Source organism: Sarcophilus harrisii, chromosome 6 (genome assembly GCF_902635505.1).
Source record: "Sarcophilus harrisii chromosome 6, mSarHar1.11, whole genome shotgun sequence".
Classification (NCBI taxonomy): Eukaryota; Metazoa; Chordata; class Mammalia; order Dasyuromorphia; family Dasyuridae; genus Sarcophilus; species Sarcophilus harrisii.
In genome coordinates, this window is record NC_045431.1 from 179,440,405 (window position 1) to 179,460,085 (window position 19,681).

The 19,681-nt window shown below is 34.8% G+C and overlaps 1 protein-coding gene across 5 annotated transcripts in view; it reads left to right on the plus strand.

Moving 5' to 3' along the window:
• Positions 1–19,681, plus strand: part of SGCZ (sarcoglycan zeta) — a 526,928-nt gene that overhangs the window by 489,626 nt on the left and 17,621 nt on the right. For 3 of the 5 annotated variants that reach the window (XM_031943188.1, XM_031943191.1, XM_031943189.1), the window contains 2 exons: positions 3,292–3,366; positions 6,721–6,843. In XM_031943188.1, the coding sequence (XP_031799048.1) occupies positions 3,292–3,366; positions 6,721–6,843 (198 nt within the window). The remainder of the gene's footprint in view (positions 1–3,291; positions 3,367–6,720; positions 6,844–19,681) is intronic. The other 2 variants (XM_031943190.1, XM_031943192.1) reach the window with 1 other exon arrangement.

The following is a 19,681-nucleotide window of genomic DNA, read 5'->3' on the forward strand; positions in this document are numbered from 1 at the left end:
TAGAGCTTCAAGTCCCATTCTCAAACTGTCTTCTTAGTCACGTCTTCACTTCCCAATAAGGTTTTCTCTGTATTCTTTGCCTTCAATAAGTGGAAGTGAAAAGCACCACCTGGGGCCTCTCCAAAGTGGGGAGTAGTCATCTGTTTCAATATTTTTTAGAGTTTTCCTCTCCATTGATGTTAATGAGTATATAAGTTGCTGCTTCAATACCTCTGAGCAGGAAGTCATTAGTTTCCATTATTTTTTCTTCTTCTGACCCTGACTCAGTAATGTCTCAGCTACCTACTACAATGTGTGATTCTGTTCCATCATTTCTTGGGGGGCAAGCAACTGATTTCTCCTCAGAGCCTATAGCTCTTTACTCTTTGGAAAAAAACCTTATTCTTATTAACAGGACAATACTCCAATGGTTTTTTCTTCCCTTTCTTCCCTATGTGACATGCTCCCACTCTCCATCCTCCTGATAAAAGACAGATTCTTTCTACTATTTCCAATACTTTAAGGGTAAAGGAAATAATTTCTTTCCATAAAAGCCCTATTTCCATTTCTTTTGTTTGAGGAAAGGAAAGACATTATATTCCTTGATAATCTGGATTGTGAGAATTCATTCTCCCACAACCTTCACCTTTACTTCCAGAAGGGAGTCCAAGCAACAATTGGAGAATTTATAGGATTCACTTAGCCATTAGAAAAATGCAAACTTTGTACACTAAATATAAATGGACTATACACACATCACTGAAGATGTGAATGAATGACACATCTTCAAATTATATCTGTACATATACACACACTACTGAAGACAGATGGATGAGTTACTTCCATATTGCAAACACACAAATACACACTATATTTTAGACTGGACAATAGGATCATTCATCCATTTAGCTTCGAGAAAGCATCAAGGTCTAAGTTTTCAAAAAGCAAGAAACTCAACTATGCAAAAAAAAAAAATCCAAAGGTCATATAATAAAAGTGAAAGGAAAAGATAAAATAGCAGCCAGATACAAGAGGAGAAAAAATCAACTATACTTCCATTTGGCCTCCATCATTGCAATCCTTGAAGTATATACAGAGGAAAGGAAAAGGTAATGAAAAAAAGAAAGATATGGAAAACTGGTAGGCTATGCCAAATATATGCAGAGCACATATGTATTGTAAGTGGTGCAATGGGGAGAGCATTAAATGCTCAATACTTAAATAATCTTAAGAAAAGGTTGATACAAAAAGGAGATAGAAAAACTCAGAATGCTTACTTCAAAAAAAAATACAACTAAGAGAGTAGTAAAAACTAAGTTCATTTTAAAGGCAGATCATTCCATTCTTTGTGCTTACATCTCCAGTTCCTAGCATTTTATAGGCACTTAATAAACATTTGTCAATTGGCTGATTGACCCACATACTTCAGACTTTTTGCTAAGATGTTACTTAATTTTTTTTCTTTGGCATTCTTTAATATTTGTCTATAGTTCTCTTTATATCCTTCCAATTTTATGTATAAATACTATATTTCTCTCATTAAAAGGGTTTAATAAAGTTTTTTCTCAAATTATTTTTGAAAATAATTTGTAAGTTATAGATATTAACAGTTCTTTAAAAGTTTAATGGAATTCTCTGGTAAATTCATCAAACCCAAGATATTAGTTTTTCCTCTCATAGCTAATTTTTAACTGTTTCAGTTTCTTTTCCTGAAATTGGATAATTTAAGATCTCTATTAATTTGAATCTATTTATTCATCTATTTGTTTAAATCAAGTCATGTCTTCATCAAACATTTATTAAGATCTTATTATATGCCAGGCATTATTCTAAGAACTGAGAATACAATAAAATGCAAAATTCAGTTCTTAAGAAGCTCTGTTTTGATTGTATTTTATTCTTTATAAGAGTGTCTAATATTTCATTTTATTTTTCTTTGATGCTGTGATTTCATCTTAATTTTTTGTATAGTTTAATTTTCCTCCTTATCCTTTGATAATCTATTTCATTCATTCTTCCTATTCAGTTTTGTTAGATATACAAAGAATTTATTTTTCATTTTATCATTTCATTGGCTTTTTTGTTTTCTAATCTATTTCTCTGCTAGTTTTTAAGACTTCCTCTTTCATTCATATTTCAAGTCTATTCATTTATGTGTTTCCTATTTATTCAATCATATATTCACTTCATCAATAATATCTTTTTCTATTGTATTATTATGCTCTCTCAGTGATATGGGGGGATGCTTTAGTTGCATCTCAGTTATTTTGACATGTTGTCTCATCATTATTGTATTTCACCTTGTTATTGACTGCTTCTATGATTTCTTCTTTGATCTATACATAATAAAGATATTGTGACTATTTCTTTTAGGGTTATTTCTTTTATTTGTCCTCCCTATGATACTTACTACTTGTATTATATCTAAAAGGTGTTTTTTGAATTTATTTTTCAAATAAGAATATTTCTCAACATACTAGTATGTTGTCAATTCTGTAAATGCACCCTAGGATACTGAGGGAAAAGGTATATTCTTTACTGTTCCCATTTAGAAGATATCTTAAATAATTTCATTTTAAATTCTATTAGGGATGGTATAATTTTTTTTTATTATGTTCTGTTATGTTTTGTCCTACTCTTACATAGTACTAGTAATCTATAGTGGGGGAGGGGAAGACTATACTGTCTTTTTCTTGATATGATTAGTATCATGTTAAAATAGTTCCCCTCATTATAAATAGAAGTGGAAAGCTACATCTAACTCCTGTTTGCCTTCCATTATCCCATTTTTTTTATATTAGGATAACCAAAAGACAGAATTCATCAAATCTCAGATTCTTGAGTCCAGTGAAAGTTTGGCAAATTAAAAGGTCTCTACCTCCCTTCCTTGAAACACAACACACTTCCCTCTTAGGCCAGTTTCCAATTAGTTGCTAACCCAAAATGAAAATATTTTATTGAATATCTAAGTCTTAATTCTGAATATCTAAAGACTTCTGGGAAATTAATCATATTGAGGAGCCCATTAAAGCTCAATAAATCCATAGAATACATATATGTACTTCTCTGTGTGATAATAGATGATTATTTTTCCCCTGCCTTAATTTGTAACAACACACAGAATGAGGCCTTTTACTGACTTGCATTCTATATTAAAATAAAGTGAGTTTCCTTACCATGACAGTTCTGGTGTCAGAAGTGGGATTTCTAAACATGGAGAGATGAGGAGAAACTGCTGGCCACTTCCTTCCCCCATTCCCTCTCTTGGGGTCTTATTTGAGGTAAGAGAGATTCCTTTTAAATCTCCAATAGGGGGCTGGAGAAGGTGGCTGACTGTGGACTCCACACCTCTTCAAGGATTGGACTTCCCCTGTTTGTGGGTTCCAGGTCAGTAAAAACCTGTTTTCCTGTGATTCTGATTTTGTTGTTGTGTTGTCCTGTGCAGGCAAGACTTTGGAATTCCCTAAGGGGATTTAGAAACTCCAGCAACAATTATAAAAAAAATTGGATTGTTTCATTCATCAACAAATTAATAAATGTCTTACTGACTACTTTGTTCTAGGTATTAGAGATACAAGAACAAAAAATAAAATAATCTATTATATTCCAGTAGGGCAGCCAGCAAATGCATGTGTATTTGTGTCTTTGTGTGCATATGCACATACATGAACATGTGTGTGAACCTATGTATTCATGGGTATGTGTATGTATGATACATAGATATAAGGTGAATAGTAACAACCATAAACAAAAGAGTTCAAGGGAAGCTATTTTGTGAAATTGCATTGAGAGTAAGGGGAATCAGGAAAAGCCTCACATACAACATGAACCTTGAAATAGATAAGATCTTAAAAGGAAGGAAAGGACTCTCTGAAGTAGAGATAAACATGAGGAACAGTAAGAGTAAGGACATGAAGATGGAAGATGGAAGATTGTATGTGAGAAACAGAGAGAAGATGGTTTGACTGGATCAAAGAGTGAGAAAGAGCAATGTCCAATTGGGCAGGAAAGATAATTTGGAGCATTATGGTGCAAGAAACTGAAAGGACAATAAAGGACATATTTTTCTCAGACAATCAATAAGGAGTCACTAAAGTTGCCTGACATTTGGATCTGTACTTCAGGAAAATTACGTTGGCAACAGTTTTTAATTTGGAGCGTGTTGCAATTGATTCAATGCATGAAGTAGGGGGGAGAGAGAAGGAAGGGAGGAGGGAAGGGAGGGAGAGAGAGACAGAGACAGAGACATAGAGACAGAGACAGAGACGGGGGGGGGAGTCAAAGATAATGCTGGAGTCATGAAGTTGGGAGACTAAAAAAATGCTAGTAACTTCAAGAAAGGTAAGGAAGTTGAAAAGAGGAAAGACTTTGGAAGAAAAGATACTGAGTAGAATTTGGAATCTGCTAAGTTAAAGATAGCTCTAGGATGTCTAGTTTTGGACATCTAGTTTTAAAGTCCAATATGCAATTTGTGATATGATATTGAAGCTCAGGAGAAAGCTTAAAGCTAGATGTATATGACATACATCTCTATAAAAATAATAGTTAAACTCATGGAAATTGATGAAATGAGAAGGGTTGGGATGGGATGGAATGAGATAAGATGGGATGAAATTAAATGAGATGAGAGACAGAGAGTGACAGAAAGGGAAGTAGGGAGAAAGCCAGAGGTAGAGTCACAGAAACAGAGAGACACACATATAGAATGCAACAAAGACAGAAAGAAAAATGGGAATAGGACAAAAGTTTGAATAAACATACACAGTTAGGACTCATGATATGGATCATTACCCAAAAAAGGAGATGAAAGGGGGTCCATTAGACAGATAAAAGGAGAAGTAGGAAAGAGCTGAATCATGAAAGCCCAGAGAAAAAGAAATTATCTAGCAGAGGAAGGTGATAAATAATGTCAAATAATGAAGATATGTAGAGAAGAATGAAAATGAAGGACCATCCAATTTAGATATGAAAATATTTGGCTATATCCCGTGTGTGTGTGTGTGTGTGTGTGTATGTGTGTATGTGGGGAGGGGGGATAAGTCTGTTTAAAATAAGCACCAACAAGGGAACTGTATAATTTATCTATAAAATTTATTGCTCTCCCAAGATTTAACCCATAAGATAATCTCTTGGAGAAGGCATTTCCTTGGGATACAGCAAATAATACCTTATTCTTTCAGATCACCTTCATGAACTCTGTATATGTCTTGCATATACCTAATTATCCAAATAGTATCTCCTCCAGTAAAATAAGATTTTATTTGGAAAAAGAATTTGCTTTTGTTTGTATGTTTTTTATATTTCTTTGATTTCCTAGCGCTAATGCATATACCAGGCATTTAATAAATGTGTGTTGGTGTTGAACTTTGGGAGAAGGGAGGGAAGAAGGGATGAAGGGCAGAGAAATTACTGATTCAATTCTGATTTGTTTTTGTTGAATGTTAATATGTAGAATTTGAGAAAATATTTCTTCTTCTATTTTTGCAATATTTGACTGTTGAAGCAAAGTTAAGAAAATAATTTCTCTATACCTGTTTAGATATGATGAATTAAATTGGAGCCTTCCTAAGTAGGAACCTCTTTTATGTTGACTTAATTAATCTAGAGGATATAAAGGTTTTCTTCTCTGTGTTCTTTTTTAGTAAAGTTATTTTAATATTGTCAAACATAAAAGCTGTTTTTTTTAAGATCACATTGAGCTGGGAGCAGTTAGGTGGTGCAGTGGATAGAGCACCAGTCCTGAAGTCAGAAGGACCTAAGTTCAAATCTGGCCTCAAACACTTAACATTTCCTAGCTGTGTGACCTGGGCAAGTCATTTAGCTCCGATTGCCTCAGGTGAAAAAAAGGTCATATTGAGCTGTTCTTAAAATCTTTTCATTCTGAATTTAATTACTGAGAGTGACACAAATGTAACACAATAAAATAAAGAGAAAAGAATGATACACCTATCTCTTGATTTTCCAAAAGAATATGTCCATTTAAAATAAACAAAGTGGAAGAAAGACATTGTATTTATTGTAATCCAAAGATTTAGATATGAAATTCATCCTCCAAGAGGAAGCATAACATAGGTGAAAAGCAGCTGGATTGAAAGTCAGAAGACCTCAGTACAAATTATAATTCTGTAACCAAATAACAATGATTTTGGACAAATCACTTCATCTTCAATTGGAACTCAGTTTCCTTATAAATAGATAGGTCTAGATTGTATCTTCCATCCCTATTGATTATAATATACTATGAATCTATCATTTTAAGCTTGAAATGTTCTTTGTATTCTTTCAAAGGTAGAACTGTTTGCTTTCTCTCACTGCCTTCCTGGATTTGGAGTTTTGTTCCTTTATTTACCTCTTATTTCCTTTCTTTATCTGCACTGATATTGTGGATCAATACAGCTGGATTTCTTACTTTTGCATTATCTGACAGCATGATTGAAACATTGTTTCAGAGCTATTAATTTTATTAATGAGAAAATTCTGGAAATAAAATTGGTGGAGAGAAAAAAGTGAAGTTGTCATCTGAATATTAAGTAAGGAAAAGAAATGCCTATATGTTAGATATAAATTATTGATCTATAAAAATAACAATATACACGTCTTTAGATGTTAAAGTCTCTGAATAATTTAAAAGCTATATAACCATTGGTCCTTCGAAGGATTACTTAAAAACAGTGGCACCGAATGGAAATTAGTATGTAGTTTCTCTTCCCGTTATATTATCCTCCCCTCCTTTTCTCCTAGGAGCAGATGCTGTGGAAGCTCAGTGTAAAAAGTTTGAAGTGCGTGCAAGTGAAGGTGGCAAGGTCCTGTTTTCTGCCAATGAAGAGGAGATCACTATTGGGGCTGACCGACTGAAAGTAACAGGTACTGAGAGAACTAGCCTTGGAGGCTGGCTACAAAGGAGAATCAATGCTTTATTTCTGTTCGTTTTTTTTTTTATTTTTCCTTATGATTTCCCAGTAACTCCCTCTATGTACCCCCACCATAATCAACATAACTCTTTCTTGTCACAAACAAGTAATCTTTAAGAAAACAAGAGAACAAAATGCTTTTTCTGACAATATAGCATCCAATCTCTACTTACTGTCCACTATCCAAATACTAAAAGAAGTGAGGTGTGTTTCAGCAAAAAAGTATTCTGAAGCCTAGGCTCATCACAGTATTAGAATTCTGCTTTCTTGTATTACTGTTTTCTTTAAATTATTCTGGTCATTGTGAAAGGAAAATAAAATTAAAAAATCTTCAGAGTCTTCTGATTTTACTCTGCATCAGTTCATACAAATCTTTACAACTTCTCTGATTTCTTCATATTGATCATTTCCTCAGGTCTAATACTATCCATTATACTTATATACTTCAATTTATTTATGCTTACCCTAATACATAAGTATTTGTTTTGTTTCTCCTTTTTTTCTTTCTCCTAATGGAAAAATAAACAGGGGACTCTATAAATAAGTTGTTCATATGGGACTTGTTCCTCTGTCTTTTACTTGAATATGCCCAGTAATGGTATGGGTGAGCCAAACAGTGGAGTTTAATGATCTCTATAGTATAAGTACAAATTGTTTTCCCAAATGGTTGGACTTATTGACAGCTCTACCAACAATGCATTAATATGTTTTGTGTAGCTCTCAAAGTTTAACCATTTTTATCTTTGCTGATAGTTCTAAAATGAAAGTTCACTATTGGATTAATTTGTATTTCCTCTGAGTATTTGTGACTTTAAGCATCCTGTTATATAATTGTGGATAATCTATAATTCATCTTTTGAAATTTTCCTGTTCATATTATGTGATATTGCCAATAGATGTTGGAGTTAGGACTGCAATGCAAATCTGACTCAGAAATTAGCTCTCTATCCACTATGCTATGCTAGCTCTCTATATTAGAGACCAGACATTTTAATACTGAAATATTCCACCAGATATAGTAGAAGTTACTTACACTGCCTAGGAAATGACAACTGCCTCCTCTACAAGGTCATATTCTGCTGTCTCTATTCCACAGGGAATATTTTTATCCCTATATATCTCCATAGATAAAGGATAGAGTTTGTTGTGAAGACTAACTATGAATGACTCAGATGTTCTCTATATATCACTAATTACATTGGTTCTGGAATCTGATTAACTCTCCTCTCTTCAGCCTTAGGAACTTTCCTCCTATGCCTCATCCTCTAAATTGGTAGGAGTATCAGCTTTAATATCATGTATTTACCAATAGATTATCAATACTCCATATGTGAAAAATCATTCAATAATTTGTGATTACTTAACATAGTGGATTTATATGAGGACTTCTGAATTCATTTTTGGAGTATATCATTCCCAATTGAGATTTTCACAATTCTACATCCAGAGGGGAAAAGTTAATTGATAATTTCCCTGATCAGTGGAAGGTAATATAGTGTATGTCTTAAGTAAATACAAATTGCATTAGTGCAGGAAATGATTCAGAGAAAATCAATGACTGATGGAAAATTAAAGTGAGATATCCATTTCTTTTCACAGTGTACCTTTCTTGTTCCTTAAAAGAAATAGGAGGGAAATGTAGTTCTCACCACTACAGCTAAGATTCTCTTATTTAAATAACATCATATTTTCTGACAATAGTATGTACATAACCACAATGTGCCTCCTGACCTTGCTTTTGAATCTTTATTTGAATAAAAAAGACTTTATTTGAATCTGGGTTCTCTCATTCTAAATGAATGACCTTTCCCCATTATAATCTACTGTTTGCTTTGTAGAGGAAGAGAAAATGTAGAATTGATCATTCTGGGAACCTGCAAAGGAGCAGAAATGTGTTAATGTTCAGTTCTGTAAAATGTGCATGAAGAGAATCACTTGTATTACTTACCTACCCCTCTGGATAATATTGAGGAAAGCAATTTGAAAATTGCAAATGTCACAGAAATGTGAATTGCTGCTATTGTTTACAATTTACTATTATTATTTTCAACATCTCAAGTTTCTTGTATTTTAAGATTACACAAAAATGGTCTTGGAACAAATGAATGCCCCGTTATTAATCCTTTCTATTAGATGTTTATAGGTTATTATGCAGGTAGAGAAGAAATAACTGATTTCTATAAATCAATAGTAGCACTGGGTCATAATCCTTTCACTGATAGGATGCCTTTAGGAATAGAAAGCATGAGGAGTTATGCATACCTCCCCCTAATCCCACCAAGTTTCTTCCTTTTGGCTTCTATATTTTGAAAGTAACATAATTGGAGGATATCATTATTTGCTCTGGTCAGTTCTATTAGAACCATTTTTTCCTTATTTTCTAATGGAACAATTTTTCAATGAAACAACCATATCTGGGTAATTTGGGTAATAATTTCTCCTACAATAATAGTCTTTTTCTAGCATGGTTTATTTGTGGAATTCTCAAAGTTATTTTAAATTTTAAATTTGTAGTATGATAATTGGTGTCCCACAAATCTACAAGATACTAAACTATCAATTGTCCTTTATTCTCAAAGAGAACCAAATAGGTCAATGTACACTGTGTCCAACTGTGGCTGATCAGACCAGTATGAGCTTGGAGGCTCTACCACATATTGGGTACAAATAGTCAATGCGAAATTTGGAAAGGGAGAAATCTCTAAATTTGCACATCTCAAATTTCTTTTGAGCTACTTCAATTCTGCCTTGTTCATAGAGCATAGTGCCTTCTTTGATGCTGGGTAGTCTTGTGCCAGTGTCTCCTGTGTCTCATAATTGATTCCTCGATTTAGAGAGACCTTCAGAGTGTCCTTGTATCACTTCTTCTGACCTCCATGTGAACATGTGTCTTGTGTGAGTTCTCTATGAAATAATCTTTTAGCTGAATGGCATTCAAACATGTCCAGCCCATTAGAGTTACGCTTGCTGCAGTGGAGTTTGAATGCTTGGCAGTAAGTAGTTCAGCGAGAGATCACCTTCACAGGTGATCTTCAGAACCTTCCTAAGACAATTCAAATGGAAATGATTATGTCTCCTGGAATGTCACTGATGCACTGTTCAGGTTTCACAGATATATAGCAATGAGGTCAGCACAATAGTTCTATAGACCTTCATCTTAATAGGAAGTCTAATAACTCTTCTCTCATACACTTTCCTTTAGAGCTTCCCAAACATTGAGCTAACTCTGACAAAACGTGAAACAATTTCATCATCTATGTGTACTAAGCTACTAGTTTTCCATTCTAGCCACCAGTATATGCCTAGATAGGTCGATTAATCTATCAGCAAATAAACATTTATTAAGCACCTGCTATATGCCAGACACTGTTTTAAGAGCTGAGCATATACATATAGACAAAGAAAGAGAGGAAGAATGAGGGGGAGGGACAGAAAGGGGGAGAGGAGAGAGAGGTGGGGAAGGAGAGGGAGAAGGAGAGAGGGAGGGAGGGAGAGAAGGAGAGAGGGAAAGAAGGAGGGAAAGGGATGGAGAGAGAGAGAAAGAGAGAGAGAAAGAGAGAGAGAGAGAGAGAGAGAGAGAGAGAGAGAGAGAGAGAGAGAGAGAGAGAGAGAGCTTTTGACTTCAGGGAGCTCCCAGTTTAATATGGTAGACAAAACACAAAAAGGAAGCTGGGAGTGGGGGGAGGAAAGTTGGAGATGGTATCCAGATGAGAGATTATGGTAAAGAAGTCAATCAAAAATCCCAAAATAGTATACCCAAATGAAAAATTAAAAAAAAATTTATTTAGCTGAGCTCCCTTCTTAAATGAAGGAGTTCATGGCCCTACCTTCCATCAGAGAGGCAGAAGGTAGAAATAAGTTAAAGTATCAAGGCTGGTGAGATCTTATAAAATGAGATTATTTCAATAATGAGCTTTCTGGGGCATGGAGGAAAAATCAGTCAAAGAAATCCTAAGTAAGAAATAAGGAAGTGATTGGTAGGCAATAATTGTTTATAGCCAGCAGAGATGTGTTGTTGCCCATTTTCTTCCATTGCTTTGCATAATCTGCGCTGTCCAATACATCCAGTTTCCCTGAAGATAAGTCATTTTCAGTTTCCAGTAGATGTGAGCTGGTCTTGTCATCCTAAATGCTTCTCTTTCTATAAACACATCCACATAACCTAGCCATTTGTTCAACTATCATTTGTCAACATATTGTTCATGTGAATATCTCTCATGAAAGGCCATTTGAGTCTGTTCTTGGATTTTAGCAGTTGAATAGGTTCCATTCCATTGTAAATGCCTTTTGACCACATTTGAGAAATCCATAAGATTATATCCTTTGTCATTCTTTACCATCACTCTGCAAAATGATCCCTGTTTGTTTCAAAAGAATTTCTGCAAGTTTAAATGTTTATCTTGTACTCGGAGGATTTCCTTCGATCTTCTTCCTCATTTGGGATAAAGACGTATTCATCTTTTCATAAATTCCTTAGAGTAATGAGCTCTCTGTTTTGTTAATATTGTATGGATTTTAGTTAGGATACTTTCTAAATTTGTTACAGTCCATTTGGAGCTTCCAAAAGTGCATGCTAAGAATTATATTCAGTAGTTGTTCATTTCTTTAAATGTGTTTTTCCATTAAACTTTTATATCAGTATTCCAATAAGCCTTTTAACATTCACAGCCACAAATATTCAAAGCCACAGCTTTCTCCTTGAGAGTTTTATGATCAGTGTCCTGTCTAGAGGAGAGAAAGGTATTGTAAGTACTACCATCTCAATTGCAGTAACTTAAGTTCTTTAATTGACTTCTAGAGGATAAGTATCCATAACATTATGTGTAACTGAACAGTCAATACTAAGAGCATGCCCTCACACAATGATTTGATCATTCAAATTGCTTTTATTTACTTCAGTTGATACAAGTACTCCCCATTATTTTATTTCATTTACTTCTCCCTCTTAATAACTCAAGGGAAGGAAAGTCATCCTACTATAAATTTCATATAATATCAAGCAAATCAGTTAAGATTCCTGTGCTCTATAATAAAGAATACCTAGCACACTCTCATTCAAACTTCTCAAAACTATATTACTACCTGACAACCCCTCCAATCCAAAAAAATTATGATTATGAATGGGAGAGCTGAAGGTCAATGGTGCAGTCAGTTGAACATGGCAGATAGGCCCAGGAGCTTTGAGAATCAATAGTTGAGGGCTGGAATCAACCTGCCCCAGTCTCTGGGGATCTTACATTGGGTCTCCTCTGAAATCAATCAGGAAAGCTGGAAGATTAATATGTTTTCTTCTCAGATATTGATTCATTACCAGAAAAGCTATTGCTGGATCCTTTCAGTTAGAGTTAGTAGTCAGTCCCTACTGCAGGACCAGAAATTGTATACGAGGATCATGTGTGGCAACTTAGTCAAAGTGCTCCATTTTTAAGGAGAATTTGACTACATTTTTATTGTGTGTGTAATTATCTGACCAACTCAAACAGTCGCTGGGACTAGGTAACAAGGCATACTGTTCACATGCATCTAGTTATTAGATCTAAACACTCATGCTGTTTACACATGCATGTGCTTAGAGTGTGCATATTCATTACAAATTCAGGATGGAATCACTCATGACAAGAGTGTTCTAATCTCTTCCAATCTGACATCAGGATTCAAGATCAAAGCCCTCAGTCTCTACCTTTCGTTGGTGTCCATGAAGAATTTTACCCTTATTGAATCCAAATTACATTCTGGTTATCATTGGAGAAAATTTTCACAAGATGGAGAAGCTGTTAAATGTTTTTTTTGGTGGAGCCATATAAATTGACATCATCCATGTATATCAGGTAATAAAATGTCTTGGTATGACTCCATATTTACCTTGAAATCCATATTCAGTTCTGTTTAGGGGAGTTGATTTGGGATTTGAGACTAAAGAGAACCATCATGAAGCTTAACTGTATACCTAAAAAATATCCCATTATTACTGGGATTACTGGAATAAATGTCATTATTACTGACATTATTGTGTTTATGACTTGGTCTAAAGAGAGAAGTTTTCCATGTAGATACCATAGGCTGTAGTTTACTCACTTTACTGGGTCATTTTTACATATTGGTAATAAATGAATTTGTTAAGTCTAATTCAAGTCAGAAGCTTTTCAATAATCCATAAAAAATAAAAATATTATGGCACTTTTGGATTTTCCACATATTCTTTTTTTCTGCTCTGTTCTTTGTTTATACATTTTATTTGATTATTATTGTTGCTTTTAGAATGACAAACTGTGAATGATTGGTATAAAGTCTGCCTGCCTTCAATTCCTCCTCCATTCAGCCAACAAAGTAAATTTCCTAAAGCACAGGTCTGATCATGTCGCCCTTCTTCCACAATCCAAAATTACTGCCTACTTCTCCAAGATCAAATACAAAAGCTTCTGTTTGATTTTCGAACTCACTTTCTTTCACTCCTTGACCTTTCTTGTCTTCTTCTACCTTAATTTCCTACACATATTTGTTGATCCAGTGATACTGGCTTCCTTGCTATTCCACAAACATCTCTCACCAGGCACTTTCTCTACCTGTCTCCCATACCTGGAATGCTCTTCATTCTGTTGACTTATCTCCCTAGCTTCCTTAAGCACCAACTAACATCCCATTTCCTACAGGAAGACTTCCTTTTTATTTCCTTCTTCTCCTCTATATAGTTTATTTGTACATATTAATAGGCAGGATTGTTTCTCTCATTAAATTGTAAGCTCGTTCAGAGTAAGGACTGTCTTTTGCCTCTTTTTGTAACCCTAGCACTATATAGTGGATGTTTAATAAATGCTTGTTTGATTGATAGCTTTTTTCTGCATAAAGTTCTATATGTTTCTTTTCTGTTTTTGATTTTAATTGAGCAATGTGGAATTCACATCTTCAGGTAGTCAGGGCAAGGCAAAGACTACATTCTATAGTGTTAATCACTTTCTCATAGTTAAAGTTGGTATTTTGATATGTTCGTTGTTATTCAATCACAACCACATCTTCATGCATTTTGTGTTTTCTTGGCAAAGATACTTGAAATAGTTTGCCATTCCCTTTTCCCAGATTATTTTATAGATGAGAAAACTGAAGCAAATAGGACTAACTGACTTGCCCAAGTTCACTTATCTAGTGGGTCTGTGATGACACATTTGAACTCAGATCTTCCCAGCAGAGTTCTATCCACTGTACCATCTAACCACCTATTTGATATGTTCAAATAGGGGTGGGAGTAAAAGGATATTGTGGAAAGATGGTGGAATAAGGCAAGGAATTAGCTGGTTCTCCCAAGTTCTCCTCCAAATAATTTAAAACAATGCTTCAAATTGAATTCTAGAGTGGCAGAAATAATCAAAAATTGAGAAAAAAGTAGCCATCAAGTCTAAGACAACTTACAAGGACTTTAGGAAAGACATGACCTACCAGGAAAATGGTCTGACAGTGAGTAAAATGCAAATGCTGCATGAAAAAAAATCAGCAAGTTTTGAGGGAAACTTTGTTGGAGGCTTTAGGAATTTTCACCACTTCCTCCAGTAGGTAGAAGATGGGCATAGATTATGGGGATCAAGTAGAAATGCAATTCTAGACTATAGCTGCCAGCAAAAAGCAAGCACAAATCAGTGAGTATGGTCACAGATGGGAGACAACCCTGACTTTTTCTGGGACTAATTGTGATCACTCTCAGGACAATGAATTCCCTGGTTTCAGTTCTAGGGCATAGAGGTGAACTGATGCTTTTGGCTATGGGAAAATGAAAGGTGGAAATGAGTAGTATATTTCCAGACTGTAGAGAGTGAGAGTGTTTTCAGAGATGGCAGGCAAGGAGTATTGAAGGAGCTTATTGTTATAGGTTATATATATATATATATAATTTATAACATATATATAATTATAAATATATTATAATTATAAGTTAGGAACGGAGAAAAGTACTTGAGGTCATTCATAAATAATGGCATAAACCAGAAGAGCAATGACTACACCTGCCCTTGGACTACAGTACATTTGAAGCCTCAAAAAGTCAAAGAATCCCATGTAGGGCTCTGAAAAGAAATCAACAACAACAACAACAACAAAAAAAAAAAACCCTAAAGACTGAAACATTATTTCTCATATCCCAGGAGCAGAGCCTGACTCGAATATAAAGTTAATAACCAAGAAATAATCCATTAAAATAAGTAAATAGAAAAAGAACCTGATGATAGTTACTATGGTAAGAAGAAAAATTAAGGTTCAAACATAGAAGAAGTTAATGAAGTCAGGATAGCTACATTTAAAACTTCAAAGAAAAATGTAAAGTGATAACAAACCCAAAAAGAATTCTTGGGAGCATTTAAAAAAAAAAACTTTAAAAAAAAAAGAAGTACAATAAAAAATGAGGAAGGAAGGAAGATTAATGCAAAAAAAAATTCTGAAAAGAAAATCAACCATTTTGGAAAAAAGGCTCAAAATCCTTAAAAATTAGAATTGGGCCAGGGGAAGTTAAGGATTTCACAAAATATCAAGCAACAATAAAACAAAATCAAAATAATGAAAAAATAGAAGAGAACATGAAATATCTCATTATAAAAATAACTGACCTGGAAAGGAGATCAAGGAAAGATAATGTAAAAATTGTTAGACTACCTGAATATCATAAAAAAAAATAATGATCTAGATATTATACTTTTAAAAATTATTATGAAAGCTACCCTGTGAGTTTTAGAACTAAAGGGTAAAATAGAAATTGAAAAAAATACTCCCTAAAGGAGGTTTCAAATGGAAACTCACAGGATTCCAATTATTTATATAGATAGATATTTATAGATAAGTTTCAAAGCAGCCCACAGGTCAAGGAGAAAATATTACAAAAAAAAGTAGAAAGGAACAATTCAAATATTGTGGAATTACAGTCCCAATAATATAGGATTTAGCAGTTTCTACATTAAAAGGCATGAAATATGATATTACAAAAACAAAAGGGCTGGGTTTACAACCAAGAATAACCTACTCATCAAAGCTGAGTATAATCCTGCAAGGGAAAAAATGATATTTATTGAATTAAAATACTTTCAAATATTCATGAGGAAAAGACCAGAACTGAATGGAAAATTTGACTTTCAAATACAAGAATCAGAAGAAACATAAGGTAAAAATAAAAGACTAATTATAAGGGTTTAATAAGATTAAACTTTTCACAAACTTCTATGGGAAAATGATTTTTGTAATTCTTAACAATGTTATCAGTATATGGAGAATTAGAAAGAGAAATAGAAGGCTTGGTTTTGAATTGATAATGATGAGGTGATCCTAAAAAATACAATTGTATAGGGAGAAGTTAAATGGACCAAATTATTTCATACCAAAAAAAAGCATGAATGGAAGAGATTTTATAGTGGAGAAAAGAATGGGATAAAGGATAGGCAGCACGGGAACTCATTCTCATGAGAACTGGAGTTAAAAGGGAATAGTATATACATATGTGTGTGTATACATATATATATATAATATATATATATATATATATAGTAAAGAAATATTAGCTTACAGATAAATAGGAGGGTATGAGATTAAGAGAGGGACTCTTAGAAGGATATGCAGTGGTCAGAAGTAAATTTAAATTTCCAAAGAGGGATAGAAGGAAGAGAGACAGAGGGACATAGAGACAGAGAGACAGAAAGACAGAGAGAGACAGAGACATGGAAAGACAGAGAAGGATAAATAGTTCATGGAAGTAAATAGAGGGAAATGCACAAATAGTAATTATAACTTTGAGTGTAAATGTGATGAACCCACCCACTAAATGGAAACAAGGTGCAAAATGGATCAAAAACCACAACCTGAAATGTCAGTACTTTTCTATGGATACAGTGAGCTCAATTTATATATCTTAGTGAAATCTGCTGGTATCTTGGGCTAGTAGACTACGTTTTACTAGCTCCAGTAATGTCTCTTAGCCTATATCTCCAAAATCATGTAAAATTTTGCCAACTATAGAATGTTAGGAAATACCACAACTGCTTTCTAATATTCTATGTGTGATCAGTGATGGTCCAGTCATTACTGGTCATTACCTCTAATAGGAAACCTAGAGATTGGAATTTGAGTCTTTTCATGTAACTTCCTCAAACAAATTTGGTTTGTTATACTTTTCTCAGTCCATCAGCCACCTGCTCTCACCATCAGACATCCTCAGACAACCAAGACAGAGAAGAGAGTTTTAATGAGATAAGGTTCAAACATGCTGTTGACCTGCTCTCTGATGAATGTCTACTCCCAGCTGGATTGCCATTTTCTTGAAGTTCAGCTCTGTGAATCTTCCATATACTTCCTTCCTCCATGTGGCTTTCAAGTCAGGGCTTCTTGACCTCCACTCATCTTCCCTAGCCAGTAGCACATGTGAATCTGTAAGTGTCTAGGGCTGCCAACAATCTCTGGCAAACCATGTCCACTTTGGCAGTGGTCACAATATATTAGTAGATAGTTGTCAGTCACACTTACAATTGTGTTCTTTATCACAAGATCGCCAATGAAGAACTAGAATGAACCTCAGATATTAGCAAGTCAAACTTCATCATTTTATAGATGAAACCAAGGCTGAGAATACAATGCACAAGTTATTTTTGTAGGTTTACATAGGTAGCAAGTCAAAGACAAGAAAAGTCAAAAAAAATCCTAGGCAGACTAGATACCTGGAGTTGAGAGATGCAGTGCTTTGTTTATGAAACAGCCAGGAAACTAGTAAAACTGGTTCAAAAAGTATGTGTCAAGGAGTAAGGTATAAGAATACTAGAAAAATAGGAAGTTTATGAAGATAGGTAGGTTATGAAGGGCTCTGAATGCCAAACAGATGGTTTTGTATTTGATCCTAGATGTTGATAGGGAGTCACTGGAGTTTATTAGTTCTAAAGGATGGAGGAGAAAGAGTGAAAGGTGACATAATTAGACATGTACTTTAAGAGGCATCTTTGTGGTGCAGTGGATAGAGCACCAGCCCTAAAGTCAGGAGGACCTGAGTTCACTCTGACCTCAGACACATAACACTTCCTAGCTGTATAACCCTGACCAAATCATTTAATCCCAATTGCCTCAGGGGGAAAAAAGTCACTTTAGTGGCTGAATAGAAAATAATTTGGGATAGGGAGAGAGCCTTGAGTTAGGCAGATGTACCCAACAGGTTATTGAAATAATCCAATCAATTAGTAAATCAATAAACATTAATTAAGTGCCTACTATGTGTCAGTCACTGCTAAACACTGGAGATACAAAAAGAAGAATCTAATATGGGAGGCAACATGCAAACAAATATATACAAAGCAAGCCATATACACATAATAAATAGCAAATCATTAATAGTGAGAAAGCATAGAAATTAAGAAGGGTTTGTGAAGACTCCTTACATATGATGGAATTTTAATTGGGACATAAAAAACCAGGGAGGTCAAGTAGTTTTGACTACAGAAAATGTTCTAGGCATGGGAACAGCCAGAGAGAATGTCCTGAGGCCAAGAAATGTAGTCTCTTTCAGGCAACTGCAAGGAAGCCAATGTAACTGGATCAAAGAGTATTTGTCAGGGGGGAAGATTATAAGAAGACTGGAAATATCAGAAATATCTAGGGTATGCAGGGATTCAAATGTAAGCACAATATTATATATTTGTTCCTGGAGCTGATAGGAAGGCCCTGAATTTTACTGGGGAGCTAGAGAAGGTGACATGTTCCAACCTGAATTTTAGGGAAATCTCCTTTGGTGACTGAATGGAGAATAGGTTAGAGTGGGAGGAATTTGGAGGCAACTAAACTCACCAACAGCTATTGTAATAATCCAGGTGGGAGGTGATAGCAGTATCAGAGAAGAGAAGATGATGTATTCAAGAGATGTTACGAAGGAACAAGTAATAGTCCTTGGCAATGCATTAGACATGGGGTTAGGTGCTGAGAGATAGGAGTTGAATATAACTCCTCAGTTGTAAGCATGAGGGACTGGGAAGATAATGTTGCCATCTATAATAATGGAAAAGGTAGAAAAGGGATGGGATTTAATAGGAAAGAATGAGATAGAGAAAAGACCATTAGATTTGACAACTAAGTGATCAGTCACTTAGCGGAGAGCAGTATCAGTGGAATGATGAAGTTAGAAGCTGGGTTAAGAAAGGAGTGGGAAAAGAGGCAGTGGAGGCACCTGTTATAAAGGGCCTTTTCAAGAACTTAGCCGCAGGCATCAGAAGAGAAATAGGATGGAATCAAGTCTTTCTGATATCAAGCTCAGTGCTCCAGAGTCTAATCAATCATGTGGTTTCTGAACAGTTCAGCATGAGCTACTTCAAAGCCACAAACTGCAACTTCCACTTCTGTTTAGGATGATGAATCTTGCTCAGCTTTCTATTGGTACATGAAGTACCTTCCAGGTGACCATAACTCTGTTGGTCCAGAACTGATCCCAAGCCTGCCAGGCAGGGCAAAAAGCAATCCTTGAGTCTGTACAGGCCAACAGGTTACTCTGAGTTTTTCCAAGCTTGTTCTATCTGTCCATTATTCTCCAGAAGTCTTGAGGGATTTATGAAAAAAAGTGAGATTTCTTGCCCATCTTGTCATGAGAGCACAACTGCAACAATTCAAATGCTTTAACAGTGGCAATATAGTTCTTAACAAATTGCGTCTGATAAATCCCAAATGGTAGGAAACTCCTCAAATCATTTTATGGAAGTGACCAACAAGTGAGACCATTTCCTCAGAGAAAGAGTTTACATCTTATTGAGATATAATGTGACCCTCATACTTAGAAGGATTTCTGCCAATATAGG